The following is an 18459-nucleotide window of genomic DNA, read 5'->3' as shown; positions in this document are numbered from 1 at the left end:
TGCTAACTATTAGATGCCATGGTCCTCCTACTCTTGCGGTGAACAATACTACAAAATATTGCCTGCTGAATGCTATGTAGACTGCGATATCCTGCAGCCGCCACTGTACAATATCCATATACGGGCATCCGACTACAGTCACGGACGCATATCTTTGCAAACATTCATCTACTCACAAGCACATACACATTGACGTACATTACTAAGTCCTCCTCCTCGCATGCAAACTTATAAACAGATATAGTCTCATCGGGACCTCAAACGTTAGATGGCCGGGTGTTGCACACTCTTGCTGTGAAGAGCAATCCGACGCTGCGCATAATGCAGATCGCATATGCCAATGGCATCGGATTCGAAACCGCGTCCCTGGGCGAGCTGACCCAGGTGTGTAGGTATATTTATGTAGGTATTTATGTAGATAGATGAGGTATTTGACAAAGTGGTAGATTCTACTAGCTGAATACCGGTGTCTTGTGGACAGAGCAAGTCAATACACACATACATACATACATACATACATACATACATACATACATACATACATACATACATACATAAATACATACATACATATATACACAAACACATAAATACATACATACATACATACATACATACATACATAAACATACATACATCACATACATACATGCATACATACATACATACATACATACATACATACATTCATACATACATACATACACACATCCAACCAGTCATCCATTGGCATGCACCATACGTCTATATACCTTGTTGGTGTGGCGATACCGGACGACGTTATACATCCCGATATTTTGCATTGGCATGTTCACTTACTCCTCTATATATATTCACGTCGACACACAACACTCAATCGGTCACGTTTGTGCTCGCAATAATATGTTAACAACTGCATGCAATCTACCTACAAGCACATATATGGTCAAACGCGGGCTTCTATAATATGTCTATATTTACACTGTCGGTCATGGGCAAATTAAACTGAAATATACAGAAGCAGGAGTGTGTTAGGGGGCTTAACTGAGTTTGAGGGGGCTAATCTGAGTTTTAATGGCCTTAACTGAGTTTTAGGGGGCTTAGCTTGGTTTGAGGGGGCTAAGCAGAGTTTTAGGGGGCTTAACTGAGTTCTAGGGGGCTGAGCAGAGGTTTAGTTGGCTTAGCTCAGTTTTAGGGGGCTTTGCTGAGTTTAGGGGGCTTAGCTGAGTTTTAGAGCGCTTAACTGAGTTCTGTGTTAGCATATGATCTGACTATTGTTCAGCCTGTCATAGCGTGTTTGTCTCTACCCCTGTTCGCTTTCAGATATATCTTCTGCGCAAGTCCTGAAGGTAGTCAAGCCCGGATAAACTTCGTGCAGTTTCTTCTGTATGTTCAGTATGTGCTTGTATTGCGTATATATCTTTTTGATGGCTGTATGTACACAGGTCAAAAGCGCATAAACACTATCGCAATGCAATCGTGGAAGTCTTTAACCACACGCACCCGTGTTCTATCCGCTCCTGAGGATACGGGAAACGTCGTCAAATACTATAACGACGTCTACAATCAGAGTATCTATCAAAGAGTATCTGCCGTCTTAACATCCTCTTTCCTATTCGAATGTTTGGCAACTTTACTTCTTAGGCCCTCAAAGTGGCCAAGCCCAGCCACATAGTCTTTGACTCGCCAGTCAAAACTCGCAAAGAGATCCGATTGGCCATGGCCAGTGGAGTGCACCTCAATGTCGACAACCTGACGGAACTAGAGCGAGTGTCAGAAGCCGTGCAAAGCCCAGGGGGAAACAAGCCAAGAGAAACGGACACTAATTGTATGTATGTGAACGTGCGTGGGGGTGGGGGGAGGGGGTGCTGCGGGTAGTTCAATTGATTTCTGTCTGTATATGTGCTGGCTGTCATTGGTGTGTTGAATTGTATATGTTCGAGTCAAAATCAAGAATGCTCTGGTGGGGATGTTCCAAGAAGTTCTATGCCTCTGACCCTGGTGTGGATATCAACGTACGTATTCGTTTGCGTAGGATGAGGGGCTTGTCTCGCTGAGGTTGATGGTATGAGAGCGTGTGTTGGTGTTTATATGTACATCCTACTGTGGGAGCCTGAGGTCCTTCACATCAACCCTCCTTCATTCATGATTTGTGTAAAGTCTACCTCGTACATGTTTGATGCCAATCTCAGCCATTGAATCAATCGATATTGTGTACATCAGAGGTACGTCTCTGCAAGGCCGTTTCGGCATACACCAGACACTATCGGCAAATACCAAATATTAAGTACCAAATAGCACTGCAGCCTATCGGAATTGTTCAACACTTTGTGTATTCATAGTGGCAATGTCAGCCCAAACCCCAAATACCAATAGTCTATCGACCTTTAAGTGCCGAACCATATCTAGCACACGGTAGATTAATGCAAGCTTTACTTTCGTGCACCTTGTACCTTATTATACCATGGCTCGATGTGCATCTACTAGCACTACCTCTGGTATCGTCCTTCGATACTTGTGGATCATATCTTTGCATCTGGACTGTATTTTCTACACGTTACATACACCCAACACGTGAGATTCTGATCCTTAATTTCTATCCCTTTTCCTTTTCCCTCCAGCCGGCGGAGCGTTACACACACAGTATATTGGCGTACGCATCAACCCACAGGTTGGCGCGGGCTCTATAGCCACACACAGCACATCTACAAGTACATCCAAGTTCGGCGTGCCCCTGCTAGACATGCGTGATGACCTCATAGCAGCTTATAGAGTATGTGGATGTGCGATTCTGATTGTAAGTGTGCTATGTGTACATGTGTATCATCGCGAGGTTGTGTGGTGGGGTCTACATGGCCCTCATGTCACACCCGACACAGGAACAATAGCCACCCAAGCTTGTAGTGTCACTGTTAGTTACTCATGACGATTTACTAGAGCAGCATACGTTTTATCAAATGTATGTAGGTATGTATGTATGTGATCATGTGTGTTTGTGTGTGTGTGTGTGTGTAATTGTCTGTGCGCGTGTAGACTTGAAGTTGCGTGACCTTGGCTGCATGGCTCTTTTTGCCACCAACGCATCAACATGTGTTCGCATACCTCTACTAGGTACACACAACGCAGTACAGGCGGTATATATAAAGTACGTATGACATGTGTGTGAGGTATCAGATGCACAAATGCATATGTTCATGTATTTATACGTGACGTCGCTTAAAATGTGCACTCAGCATTATTGCGACAACAAGCGTATGCATAGGTACAGCTGCGTTTAAAATTCCACCACTAGATATGAGCGGATACTCGACAGTTACCCCGTGTACCAATCAGTCGGCCCATAAACGAGTATTCGATAGGTTTCTGTAGTGTGATATATGCGGTTCAATCGTCTTGTGCACGCGTGCAGGGCGCAAGTAGCTTACAGTGCCAGGCTTTCTCATAGGCGCATCTGCGAGTGATAGTAGCGTTGATGTTGTATTCGTTTCTGTTTGTCTGCTGCAGACCACAGAACAGACGTTAGTTCTGTAGGGTCTCACTCGCCGCTTCCGAACGTTATGTCTCACTTCACTTGCGCATGCTACGATCACTATTCTCATACGCGCCTCGTTCCATTTGCTTCCCAGTGGTTCGTTTGCTGTTCTTGTTCGTATCCTGTTTCATTGCTTACACATGCCTTGTTGCCTTTGCTTATATGTTTTTGCTTCCCTGTAGTTCGTTTGCTGTTCTTGTTCGTATCCTGTTTCATTGCTTACACATGCCTTGTTGCCTTTGCTTATATGTTTTTGCTTCCCTGTAGTTCGTTTGCTGTTCTTGTTCGTATCCTGTTTCATTGCTTACACATGCCTTGTTGCCTTTGCTTACATGTGTTTGCTTCCCTGTGGTTCATTTGGTGTTGTGTTCGTATCCTGTTTCATTGCTTACACATGCCTTGTTGCCTTTACTTACATGCGTTTGCTTCCCTGTGGTTCGTTTGCTGTTCTTGCTCGTATCCTGTTTCATTGCTTACACATGCCTTATTGCCTTTGCTTACATGTGTTTACTTCCCTCAGACACACACATGGTTGAATGCCATACACGTGCATGTGGGCTCTCAGGGCGTTGCAGGACATTTGGCCGTAGCCGGCATCAAGGCGGTGGTGGATTTTGCCATAGTTATCAACAGGCAGACAAATGGACAGGTAAGCTCAATGTGTACGTGTACTTGCCAGTGTTCTAAGGCTCCTAGTACACCCTAAAACCCTAAACTCACAAGGAATTCACGACCTGACTCGCCTCACAAGCGCCGTATGCGCACTTCACTTTATCATTGTATTGTGTCGTATCTAAGCTTATCAGTTGCCTGGACAATGCACCGGCCGGTGCGTTGTGTGTATGTAGTTTGAAATGGGATAACACATACTATTCATTTATGTCTCGTGCAGATTAAATGCGTGGACATTGGAGGAGGCCTATCCGTGAACTTCGGAAGCGACGCAATAACACCGACCTTTCAGGATTACGCGGATCTGCTGAGGTATTTCTACTTGTTGCTCTATGCTTGTTGGTCAATCCCTTGAGTGTGTCCGCCGTATGCAGTGACGCCAGTTCAAAGTAACTTGTTTGTTGTGTGGTACTCCGGATGTTGGTGTGCTGCGTATCTACGCACACGCGGATTTCAGTTTGTACCGCAACTGCGCAGTTTATTTCACCCGAGTAGGTTAGTCGCACGAGATGCAACGGACAGATGTTGTTTGATGATCGTGTGGCTAAGTAGAGGACCATGCCTGTTACACACGCACCTGCTGTCAGAACATACACTCATGCATCACACCTGGCCACAATACTACGCCGTCTGTAGGTAAGGGATCTCTCAGTCATTCTTAGTAGATGGTCGTCGATGATCGTGTGGCTATGTAGAGAACCATGCCTGTTACACACACACCTGCTGTCAGAGCATACACTCATGCATCACTTCTGGCCACAATACTACGCCGTCTGTAAGAAAGGGATCTCTCAGTCATTATTAGTAGATGGTCGTCGATGATCGTGTGGCTAAGTAGAGAACAATGCCTGTCGCACACGCACCTGCTGTCAGAGCATACACTCATGCACCACACCTGGCCACCATACTACGCCGTCTGCAGGCAAGAGATTCCTCAGTTGTTCGACGACACCTTCTCGCGCGTGCTGACTGAGTTTGGGCGCAGTCTGACTGCGAAAGCCGGGTGGTTTGGCAGTCGCATTGAGTATACGAAGAACAGTGGGGGACGGCACATAGCCGCGCAACACTGTGGGGCGGATCTGTGTATTCGAACGATCTACCACCCAGAGGTATGCGTGCTTACTTGCGCGTGGGTGTGAATGTGCTGGGCTTTGGGTTAATCCAGGTCACACCAGTGTGTGTGGCTTTACATATGCCGAGTGGCTCGGCAGTCGCATTGTGTCTACTTAAGATGGAGCGGGCCGGCCTATCAGAACCTCATGTATCACTCGGAGGTAAGCGTAGCTGTATTCGGCGTGTATTGGTATATGTATATGGTTTATTTAACCATGTTCGCTCAGCTGTGGTGTCTAGTTCTGTATTTGTCAGCGCCTTGGCATTCGCACTGTTCATGCTACACGCGCAGACATACACAGCTGTACCCCACTCAAAGCAAGCGTAGCTGCTATCAACCGTCGGATTGTACACCAAGACTTGAGCCTGTGCTTTGGTTCTGATGGTGGCTTTGTCAGTCTCAAAGGGTTAATAAAAAACAGTGGGTCTCGGCCACAGCGTGGTGCAGCCTTGTGGCGCTTGTCTGTCTATCTGAACTACCTGCCACTCTGGAGCATGAGTGTATATACCGTACTTTTGTGCACGTCGCCAGTCGTATTAACGTTATATCTACCGTCATGCAAGTACTCATGTAGACACGTACATACCCTTTCGCCCATCGCTATAAATAGATCTGGACTCTACGAGTATCGGTGCTGGATTCCGAAGGCTTTCCCGTGGATGAGTCACAGCCTAACAGGACATCCGTATGCACAGACGTCGCTGGTCCGTGTTGTATTGCGGGGGATATCATTGCCCACGAACGGCAGCTGCCACAGCTACACGCAGGCGATTTTGTTGTGGTGCATGATGTGGGTGGCTACTACATGGCGTCGTACTCAAGGTGTGTCCTGTCGGAGTGCACACGAACGAGACATGAGCACAAGCATTATCAAACTCTCTAGCATGTATTGTACCTTTATCACGTATTGTACCTTTGACATGTGTTGTACCTTTATCATGTATTGTACCTTTGTACGTCTCGATGGCGTTGTTAGTGCTGTTGCAATGTGCGGAATACAGCTTACTTTTTTTGGCAGGTCTATTTTTGAACGTGCGGTAGGTAACTTTTCCTTCGTCTCTTTTTTTTTCTCAGCGAAAAATAATTTGATTAGCGCTGGTATTTTTTACGCCAAGCAAGCACCGATAATGCATGCTATCCACGACTCGTGTTGTGCTGTCGTGAATTTCGCCTGTGTATAAATCCACAGCTTAATTACAGCCAGTCCATATAGGCAAGCCAGAAAGCTAAGTGTATCAACACTCATTGAAGGAAGTGCATAGGCAGAGAATGATTCCTGGCTGACATGTAAAGGACGAGAGAGTGTCGCTATACTATCCCATAGTGGATTTAAAGGACATTGTAGATAGCGTGCACATTGTGTGATAGCAATCACGAAACCCTCATTATACTCTGACCTGTTTATTTTGTGACATGTGGTTTCAAAAGCGGCCAATGTCCATATAGTGCATGATTTACTGACCCAGAATGGCTGTAATCTGTGCGGGAAAAGTATGATTGGGACACATATAAACATCAGATATCTGACATGATTACGCTGCAGCGACCGAATTCGAGATAAAAACCTAACAGTTATCTGTGGAATCGACGCCTGTTAATATGTCTTTCAAGCTGCACACTCTCCTCAAGTCGTATGTAATGCCACAAGGGATGACTAAATCAGAAACATTGCCACAATTACAGATACAACTGTCGACAGGCACCTCCTGTGATCGGGTACAACTATACTACGGATTGCGATGTGCAGATAGACTTTGAGGTGTTGCAAAAAGGAGAGACGGTGGAGCAGTCTCTGGACATGTTCAATCGCTACTAAAAGCACACTTTGTTACACAAGTGATATGCGAGGTAATATACTACACCAGACACGAGCTGTATCCAGGCCAGCGACTTTGTCGTCATGCAGTGAGTGTGTGATACGATCTATAATACTACCTACGGCCGTGCAACCTGGAAGGTGGTGCAGACAACGCTCCAAGTGGCCAATTTTGGCCAGCTATTGATTGATATACCCTCCAATTTAGGTATCCAATTTCGGAGCAGTCAAACTGTAAATTTAATTTTCTTTACGATAAGTGTGGGAAACGAGTGTAGTCTTGAGGATTGGATTGGGGTATCGACGTAGGTGAAATCCGGGTAATGAGACCTGTGTAATGTTTTGTTGCTCATGAGAGACGTCACTCGATATATATACAAGTGTAGCCAGTGAGTTGACATATAGGTCGAAGGTGTGTGATGCGATTCGCGACCGAGCTTGTACTTGAAGAAGATTTGGGATGTATGCGACGGTAGAAATGCTACACTCTCAGAAGTCAGTTAGTATGTGGGTAATAAAGCAGTTAAAACAACATAACATTAGGAGCGCCTGAGCTGCACTTCAGTCTATGGTTTGAGGTGTTATTTATGACCCTGAGATTGTTTTCTTTTGCGTACAATAGTACGCTCTAATCCCACTCATTGAGACGGAGCCACCGTTTCACAGCGCACTGTTTAAATGTCGCGTTCAACTGAATCGTACTTTATTATTCAATATGGCCTACTTACATCACAATATACTGCAGCATAGTTGCGGTGCAATTTTTGCTCTATCAAGCATCCCATAATCATATAGACTGTCACAAATATCTCACCCTACCACAATACGCTACCGCGATCAATGGTTGGTCGTGCATATTGGAAGAACGAGCTTTCCAGTTAAACGTCAGGTAGGAATCCGTATATAGAAAGGACTGGTCGCATCGAAATTTTTTCTTCTTCTTCAAAATTCCGTTCGTCAACTATTTGACCGATATATCAATTCTCCATCAAAGGCACATTCATGCATTCGCAAGAGCACATTCATGCATTCGCAAGAGCACATTCATGCATTCGGCGGATTGAGATTTTCTGCAAAAATACGAACATACTCGAAGTTGTACATATAACGGCAGAAATGGTACGAAGGCGTGCGCGACAGCTTAATTTTGCACTTCTGGAAAAGAAAATGTGGTGTGTGATACAGAGGTTGTTATGATATGCGGCCGCCATGAATCCTCGCTTCAATTGCGATGTAGGTTTTACTTTAGATGCCATCGAAAATGATTAAGATTTACATAGAAGCAATCGACCTTTTCAGCAAAGATTACAATAAAAGAATGATTGCTGGCCTATTAAATCTGCCAACCCGCAATTTTCACGCGGACACGGATGGGAAATATGAAATAAAGACAATTAGGGATTAAATTAAGAAGCGGAAGCAACGACTTTTTCTCTAGAGTAACCCGGACTCTATGATATATCACCGCTCGTTGAACCCAAAAACATACAATATAAACGAATAATATGCAGCGTGTAAATTCCCCTGTACCCTTTTTCTCAGCAGCAGTAACGTAAATACAATTTCCCAGTACAATCGTGGCAAACCTTGATCACTGTTTTATTTTTAAGCCCAAAGAGTCAGCAAGTCATATATGTGCTACCCAGTCCTTGTTTCAGTCTCTTTTCTGATGTAAGTACAATACATGAAACAGTCTGAAACTGACGATAGGGTTATTCAATTCAGCAATCGAACAAGTACTTGGATATTTATACAGTATTGTCAAATGCAACGCTGCTAATAATTCATTTTCCTGAATGTATCGAATGAGATTCGTGAAGCGAAAGTGTGGTATCAATCACCAGTTGTTTATAGCTGTATAAACAGACCTGAACTGTAATGTGATTTCTTGTCTAAATCAGATAATTAATAATAGAACTCTGTTGGCTCAAGATCAGTGGTAAATTCTACAATTGCAACAACTCTGGGATGTGAACCCAAAGGAATGCTGAAACATTCGTTGAAAATAGGGACTACCAAGGTCTGTTTCACGTTGCTCTGTTTGATAGTACAAATCATTTGTTCGATTCTCCCACTTTTCAAGCGGAAAGACACGGTTCAATTGCATTTTTACACTGGGTTTGTGGATATTTGAATAAAAATTAAATAATTAATTATCAATCTGCTCGTAAAATAGTCTTCAGAAAACTGTTTGACCGTATTTATATTGTATCAAATTTTTTTTTGTTGTTGTTGCCGAAATGGGGAATGTGATATGAGTGTAAGGAGTGTCAATTCCTCTCTTTCCAAGAGAGTCGTCGAGATCGTCAAAATAGTTATTGCTTGACAGACCCACACTAGAGCAAAAACCGTATCAATAACAATCACCGTATCGAAATTGGAAATGAGGGGGTGCTTTTCGCCGTCAATTAAATTGACTAGAAATGTCCTCACTCCTCGACTTCCAGATTCTTCCTGAAGAAAAACGACGCAAGATACAGATACAAGTTTAAAGATCCAAATATTTTCCTGCTCTTGTTTTTCTTGAGCTGGTAATCAATAAGCATACAATAATCAAGTGGCTGAAGAATGAAATCGGCTTTCAATTCGAAGAGGATGAGAAACCATTTTGGGAAAGTCGGCGCGAAGTAATATCAGACTTCATCAAAAGCACACGGACCACTACGAGGAGATTACACGCAAAAATATATTAAAAATTATAGGTCATATGTTTGATTTTCACAACTCAAAATACAGAGGAATAAACTTACCCTGTAAAATATATAGGCAGAGGAGAGGTTTTATATTTCTGCTGTATAGTCAATTTTTTCCTCAGTGTAAACGTATGTAGAAATAAAAAAAGTTGCTACCCTTCTCAGCCTTAATAAAAGAAATAAAACCCCTCCTACTTCTCCACCTCCGCATCTCTCCACACACTTTATCTGTATGTATCTCAGATATGAGCCAAAATCAAGATCTCGACGAGATGGCTTTAGTATACCAATTCAATAATAATTGCTTTCGGACATGGAGTGAAATATTTACAAGCCCAAATTGGACAAGTATTGGGAAATATCGTCCTATCCATCTTTTAAACTGGCTATATTACTTAAAGGTACAGCGCATCGCCGTGTGCATCGATATTTTCCCCGTGTATCACCACTTTCTGGGTAAATAGTTTATATATAAAAATGATGCGGTGGAATCGCAGCATTCTGGGATACTCCACATTTTCACCGTAATCGCTCATATTAGCTGGAATTTCAGACATCGCAGAAGTTTTATTTCTTCTGGTGCTACTCAGACATCTTGTATTAATAGTATTCACGAAAACGACCTAAACAAACTGCGTGTGCTATTTGGCGACCATTCCAGTCATGAATTCGACACAGCCGTTTGAAATCATCCCTGGATAATAAGAATGCAGAGAGTACGTACACTTTTATCTTTTACACATATTTACAAGTCGTATTTCTGATATGACTCTTCCAGTAGCTTGTTGGCTGTCAAACTCTTATTTTTCAGAAGTGCAGAGAAATTGCTGGCAGATAGTAGAACTCAAGTTTTGTTGTTATGTGACTTTTGCCCATGTAATAGCGATTGAAAGCATTTATGGTATATTCGTCGAGCAGGCGTTGGACCCGTACGTACGCTGGCCTGTATTGCTGTGTTTTCGAAGAGGGGAGAAGTATGAGCGCGTGATCGACAAATATATGAATGCCCGTGCCAGCCTTGCGATGCATGTTTAGAACTTGGGAGTACCGTCAGGTTTGCGTTCGCCATCTTACACAGACGGTGAGCACCGGATAAATACGATGCGATTGAATCTGGCTGGTGGCCGCGAATACCCAGCCATCCTGTATATAAAATCCATACATCCTCGCCTTGAGGTAATTCGCCTGCGAGGATAGCCTCTTTGGAGGAGAGGCCTTCATGTACCACTAGGTCCAGGAAATGGCGCTGTGCGGTGTTGCTGCTGGAACGAGTGCGGGTCGAAGTGACTAGCTCGAAGACTTCCTTCAAGAATGCGCATACGGAGGAACCCGTGACGTCCAGTGTAGTAGCCGGTCCTCCACATTAGACTATACGTACTCTTAAGCAATACGTAAACTATAAACGTACTCTTAATAGTACGAGGAACTTAAGATTTCTAAATGGTTTTTAACGGTTTTATTAATTAATACCTTTTCCATTTTACATATCAGATATTTGGACAAGGCCATTAATAGGCCCCAGTAAAATACCAAACGTAAGATTTGGTCTAGTTCTGTCAATATAACTATATTTACTTTCCAAATCTATTTATATCTGAATACTTCGGTAGCGAGATGGCTCAACCGAACATAGATTTCTAAGGACTATTAGCGTTGCTTAGTTTATCCTCCGTTCAGCCAACCAGATGTGCCAGTCTGATGAAGGCTAAGTTGGTAATTCTTGATAAGTGGCAAGCTATAGGTTAATGCAATAACTACGGACATCAAGAGTATTTTTCTTTTTTCTTTTCCTTTTTTTCTAAAGATAAGTCTCTCGGATTAAACAACGAAACACTAAACAAAAAATCCTTCGGGGAAAACAGTACTGAGAGGACTATATAGGCAATGTCTCAGCTTCACAATCCTTCAGAGTATTGCTGTTTTCACTTTACTGAAAGACTCATTTCGGTTAATTTATTTCGAATTTTATTATACTTAGACTTAACCTAAGCGTCTAATTACTCTAAGGCGTTAATATCGCCTTGATAGACCGAAACTTGTACTTTTTAAAGTTAGCAAAGGTATTAATTCCTTAGACTACCTAAACGTAAAGGTAGATAACTCCCACGAAATTTTTTCTTAAGCACAGTCATTCCTTAGGAGAATAAGACTGAAGTCATCAGTTAAGATTATGACAAACAAAGACAATACGCTTGCAAAGAAACGCAAGGCCAAACGTAAAAAAATGGAAAGAGAAGCTGCTAACGCTACAGCAGCTACCGCTGCCGCAGAAGCAGCCGAAGCACTTATCTCCGACAATAATAGTCAGGACAATCCCTCGAATAAGGATATAGCCACTCCGATTACGGAAACTACTCCTACAGATAGAGCCCGAGGGCCAACTATTGCCTCTCTCAAAAGGTACCTATACTGGAACCAGAAGAGGAGGCAAGCTCAAGTGGCAAACCCGAATCTACGTCCGAGACCACTGAGCCAACGCGCATAAGTAAGTTAACTACTGAAAACACTGATCTTAAGAATCAGTTAGCCAACCTTAAGAAAAGCAGGACTGTTGAGCATGTAGATCGAATGTATGGAACAGGAAAACACGCACAGCATTTACGCGAGCATGTTTCTCCGGGCACTACTGATGCCCTACAGAAGTGGACAGAACGTCGACTGACAATTACGCCCGAAAAGCGTGAAGGCCTGAGCGCTACACATGTGGCAGATGAGCTAAATATCTATACATTACAAGGTACTACCACCAGAACGCCAGGCCAACTATGCGCCTGTTCTAACGCCATTATAGACCCAGAGGCATGTAAAATTACTCCGCCACCTTTACCCAACTGGGATGACAATCGTCGGAAACCAGTTAAGACTGGGTATGTCATCCAGACGCAGAAATCACCCAAGATTATAATACCAACTACTATCCAAGGAACAGAGCACCGAAAGGCCTCGACCATGGACTGTACAAGGGGTAACAAACATTCCCGTAAACGTGTTAACGATGTCGAATTTAATCACTTCGATTGCACAGCATTACACCAGCCCGCAGAGGATTTCCACTCTGACGAGGTGACCGAGCTTAATATATCAGTCGACGATTACACCATTAAGATGGAAATCGCCCATGACGAGCACCTCGGTGTATGTGTGTGTTTGTGTAGACGTAGTGTGTGTGTATGTGTCTGGTGTAAGTGTGTGTGTACACGTGGGGTGTGCGTATGTGTCTGGTGTAAGTGTGTGTGTACACGTGGGGTGTGTGTGTTATGTATATGGTGGTTTTTGTGTGTAACCATGGGGTATATGTGTTTATGTGTCTGGTGTGTGTGCTTGTGTACACGTGGGGGGAAAGTCTGTGTCTTTGTTTGTCTGGTATGTGTGCGTGTGTATATATATATATATGGCGTATGTGTGTGTATATGTAGTGTGTGATTGTGTACATACCTACAGACAAACAGAAATGGAGACGGAAGTGTGTTAGAGCTGCCACTATGGCTAATAGATCTTGTTTAACAGTTGGATAATTCAACTGTGAAGCATTCATTGCTCGACTAAAGAATTGTAAATATCTAGGTTTGGTATTTATAACCTGATATAATACTCCCAAGGCTAAGTCTGATGCGTCCGTTGCTATTTCAAACGGCACGCCATCGACTGGCCCTTGTACAACTGGGGCTTGTTGGACTGCGTGTTTGAGCGCTTTATATGCGTTATCACACTCTTTAGTCCACAAGTCTCCCAGTTTGCCTTCATGACATCTTAAGTGTCCAGAAGGTTTAAGGTAGTCAGCTAAGTGTAGTACTCCATCTGAAAATATGTTTACAAACCCACACATGCAGTTAACATCTCTTTCTGTAGTTGGTGTTCGCCAATCTAACAGGTGTTCTACCTTACAGGGGTCGATCTTAATACCTTCTCCAGATATATGTTAGCCTAAGAGCTGTATTTCGCTCATTGCGAAGTGACATTTCTTCTCGTTAATCTTGAAGTTTTGCTCGTTGAGTCTCTTAAGGACTCGTCTGACTAATGCGGCGTGTTCGCCCTTAGTCTTAGAAAAGATGACTCTGTGATCTATATAGACTTGCACGTTAGGCATGTCTGCAAACATTTCTTTCATTACTTGTTGGAAGAATACTGGTATAGAGTGTAACCCGAAAGGTGCACCTCTGAACCGGTATTGTTTACCTTTCCACATAAAGCTAAAGTATTTACGGTGGGGTTCATATACCTGCATTTGATGGTATCCTTGTGTAAGGTCTATAGTTGTAAATACTGTAGCACCTTCAATCCTTCGCAGTAGCTTGTTAATACGAGGTAAGGGAAAGCTATGAGTCGGCATTAATTTATTTATTGGACTCGTATCTAAACATACTCTGACTTTCTTAAACGATCTGTCAGAGTTATGTTGGTCTACGGCTAGCAACGCCAAGCCAACTGGCGTCTGTTGATAGTTAATTTCTATCACTCCATCTGCTAGCCATTTCTCAATTTGTTCTTTTACCACAGCCTCGTGTCTCCAGGATACATAGTTCCTTGAGGGACACTTTAACTGTGTAAAGTTTACCTTGGTTAAGTCAAGGCTGACATATTCGTCGTTAAAGCGGAATTTTGCCCAATCTGTGATCTTTATCTTCTGATTAACTAGAATCAGATCCATGATTTTGTTCGCAAAGTCAGGTATGAATGCCTTGACTGTGTCTGACGGGGGCTTATATGGATTCAGACAGTTATTGTCTGATTGATCCTTTAATGGATCTATGTTATTTGGTAGACCAGTTACTGTTATACCTAGAGTGAGTAAATCGCTCATTCCGACTATAATGTCGTACTTCTGTGACATCTTAACTATCCAGCTTGGGTAGTGATATTCCTATCATCGGCCAGGGAGATTTTAACATCTGTGGCCATGGTATCACACTTAGCAGTTTTATCATCAGCTAAAATGAGATGAGTTGTTTGTGTTCTCCTTTCAATATCTTTCATTAATGCAAAACGATCGGATATACATAAAATTTCTGAACCAGATCAATCAACGCAAGGATTTTATATCCATTGCAATATACAGGGATTATTCCACGCTCATCTACAGAGTCGTTGTACTGTCTGTGTAACGATTGTACCCGGTAGTATCGTCAGTCCAACTTAATGTTGGGCTTTCGGTCACAAGACTTAGTGTGATAACCATTGGTATTCTCACACTTGTCACACTTAGTAAGAAAGTGTGTACAGGTGGATGTATGTCTACCATTCCAATAACCGGTAGGGGTTAACTGGTACATGTCATACCCACACTGGGCGTCGGCACATTTCTTAATCTCCTTAAATGAAGGTTCCATGTCCTTCGCTCCTGCGCGTGCCCGTTTATTGGGTCGCGTGGTTAAAGTGGATTCGCGAGCACGTGTATATTGGGGTCTCTCGTTTGAGGTCTGCCTGGATACGTAACCGTGATCGGTGAGCTCCCTCGGCTTCTTAACAGCCGCCTTTCCCTTCGATGTTACTCGATGTGCGGAAAAAGAGTGGATATAGTATCATAAAATTGTTCCCATGTAAGTCGGGATAGATAAAACTTTGTTTCATGTCCCTTGTATCGAGCCTCAGTCGCGTGTTTACGTCGCAACTCGGTGTACAGACTCTCACGGTCGTTGTTCTCTATGTTCTTACAGAACACGTGCATAACCAGGAATTCGTACCATCGCTATGCCTTGTCCTTTGTTATATCGGGACGTTTTAGGTCAGCGTCTAACTTCAGAATATAACTATGAATGGGCGTGTTCTCGGCTGGTTCATTTAAAATTGAACTTAGCCCCGGGCTACGCATATTCTTACTTTACAAGAATGTGACCAACCAACACACAGCTGGCCAGTCACGACAAGTGTCTAGATCATGCTGGTGTCGCTTCAGGATCAGATAACTGGTACCTGTAGGGTCAAATGTCTGCATTAAGGCAGAGATCCATTGCTGGGGAGCGATATCATTCGTCTCCAGCATAACCATAAACGCATTAAGCGTACGAGTTAGCGTGTCGAGGTCATGGTCGCTTATAAACTCGACCTGCTTGCTGTTGGCATGCCAGTTCGACTTAAGTCGACTGATCTGTCCCTTGTACTTCTGGTTGTCCCTGTGGTCCTGTCTACGTTGGGCCTAAAGTTGTTGGTCTATGCGCTTTTACTTAATCGCAACAATATTCGCAAAGTATGCTACGTCATCAGCATGATGCGCAGTATGGGCGACGTCTATTTTATTGGTATAGTCGTCGACCGATTTATTAGGGTCGGTCACCTCGTCAGAGTGAAGATCCTCTGCGGGTTGGTGTAAAGCCGTGCGGTCGAAGCGATTAAATTCTACATCGTTCACACGTCTGCGGGGATGATTAATATCCCTTGGCGTCGGAATAACATACCCAGTCATAACTGGTTTCCGACGATTATCCTCCCAATGGGGTACAAGTGGCGGAGTATATCTCCTTTCCTCTCGGTCTATAATACCTTTGAGGACAGATGGCTCACGGCCGGGTGCCAGAACTTACCTATCGGTCTATAATACCTTTGAGGACAGATGACTCACGGCCGGATATCAGAACAGGTGAATGATTAGCCTGTTCTTCTAGCAGTAAGGTCTCTTACGGTATACCGACGCTGTGCATCTCTTGACTCAGGTGTCGAGCTTGAGTCTTTGGGCGTAATTGCCTGTCGATGTTCTGTCCACTTCTGTAGGGCTTCAGTAATGTCCGGGGAAACATGCTCGCGTAAATGCTGTGCGTGTTGTCCTGATCTATCTAGTCGATCTACATGTTCGACAGTCATGTCTTTTATAATAGTAGCTAACTGATTTTTAAGATCAGGGTATTTAGTAATTAGCTTACTTCTGTGCTTCGGCTTAGAAGTCTCGGACGTAGATTCGGTTTTGATACTTGAGCTTGCCTCCTCTTCTGGTTCCATAATAGGTTCCTTCTGAGATTTGTCCTTGTCCCCTATAATTGGGGACGCCTTCATAATTGGGGACTTTCCTTTCTGATTTTCGTCAGAAAAATGGGTTGGGGCGTCTTGAGACGTATCCCGTGTCTCACTTCTTGGCTTCGTTAATGCAAGCTTTGAAGTTGAGGCAATAGTTGGCCCTCAGGCTCTGTCAGTAGGAGTAGTCTCCTTAAACGGAGCGGCTACTTCCTTATCTGAAGCATTGTCCTTTTGACTATAATTGTCAGAGGCAAGTACTTTGGCTACAATACTCTTAAATGCATCAGCAGCGGCGTCGGTTGCTTTTGCAGCAGTAATAGCTGCGGCAACGCTAGCGACTTTTCTCACCATCTTCTTTTTTTCAGCTCTACGCTTCTTAGAAGGAGTGGTGTCTTTCTTGGGAAGCTTGTCTCTTAACGACTAGCTTAGACAAGAGAAAAAAATGTTGTGGTAGTTAACTTACCTTTACGCTCAAGTAGTCTAAGTAATTAATATTTTTGCTAACTTTAAAATGTGCAAGATTCGGTCTAATAAAGGCAATACTAATGCCTTAGAATAAATAAACGCGTAGGTAAATTCTAAATATCGTGTAAATATCGATATAAATAACCGAAATGAGACGTTTAATAAAGTTAGGTTTGCCTCGTGAAAACAGCAATACTCTGAGGGATTGTGAGGCTGAGACATTGCCTATATATAATCCTCTCAGTACTGTTTCCGCCGAAGGGATTTTATTTAGTGTTTCGTTGTCGCTCTATTCTGGGGCGAATCCGAGAGACTCATAAAATCCTATCTTTAGAAAAAATATAAAAATAAAAATAACTTGCCACTATCAAGAATTACCGACTTAGCCTTCATCAGACTGGCACAACTGGTTGGCTTATCGGAGGATCAACTAGGGAACGTTAATAGTCCCTAGAAACCTATATTCGGTTGAGCCATCTCGCTACCGAAGTATTCAGATATAAATAAAATTGGAAAGTAAATAAAGCTCTATGGTATTTTACTGAGGCCTTTTAATGGCCTCATACAAATATCTGATATGTTAAATAGAAAAGGTTTAATTAATAAAACCATTAAAAACCATTTTAGGAAACTTAAGTTCCTCGTGCTATTAAGAGCACATTTAGGAGACTTAAGTTCCTCGTACTATTAAGAGTACATTTAGGAAACTCAAGTTCCTCGTACTATCAGGAGTACGTTTATAATTTGCGTACTGCTTAAGAGTACGTTTATAACATAGAGACTAATGTGGAGGCCCGGCTTATTACAATACGAGTACTAACGATTCCATTACGTCATCGCAGATGCAGTACGTAAGAAGAACGTAAGTCATCTATGGCGCGTTTCATTCGCGCCTTATGTTTGCGGTTTATACGGTACACCCTTTTTATGGCACATGCCTGATACGAGTATTAACGATTCCATATCGACATCGCAGAACTCACTACCGTTATATCAGTGCACCTTATTCCTGGCCACCTGTACCTTCTCTTACCATAGTATCTCATGGTGATCTGGTTTGTCCTTGTTAAAGGGTATTTATAACTCACTATATTTGCCACGAAAATAGTGAGCGGGTGTTGTTCCTGTAACTGGATCAGCACACTCGTTCATCTACACACACACACACACGCACACCACACACATACACAGACACACACACAGACACACACACACACACAAACACACACACACACACACACAA

General features: G+C 43.1%; 1 protein-coding gene across 1 annotated transcript; it reads left to right on the top strand.

Annotated features, from left to right (window-relative positions):
- Window positions 1–321: 321 nt before the first annotated feature.
- SARC_02478 (hypothetical protein) lies at window positions 322–7646 on the top strand (the record flags this gene model as incomplete). The annotated part of the gene is made up of 8 exons (XM_014303758.1): window positions 322–384; window positions 1624–1807; window positions 2601–2752; window positions 4032–4160; window positions 4404–4495; window positions 5106–5292; window positions 5908–6119; window positions 6981–7646. The coding sequence occupies 8 exons, from the start codon at window positions 322–324 to the stop codon at window positions 7111–7113; spliced, it is 1152 nt and encodes a 383-aa protein (XP_014159233.1). The 3' UTR covers window positions 7114–7646.
- Window positions 7647–18459: the final 10813 nt, after the last annotated feature.

This window comes from Sphaeroforma arctica, assembly GCF_001186125.1.
Source record: "Sphaeroforma arctica JP610 unplaced genomic scaffold supercont1.112, whole genome shotgun sequence".
Lineage (NCBI taxonomy): Eukaryota > Ichthyosporea > Ichthyophonida > Sphaeroforma > Sphaeroforma arctica.
Note: the sequence above shows the minus strand (reverse complement) of the source record. Positions and strands in the feature narration are given on the sequence as shown.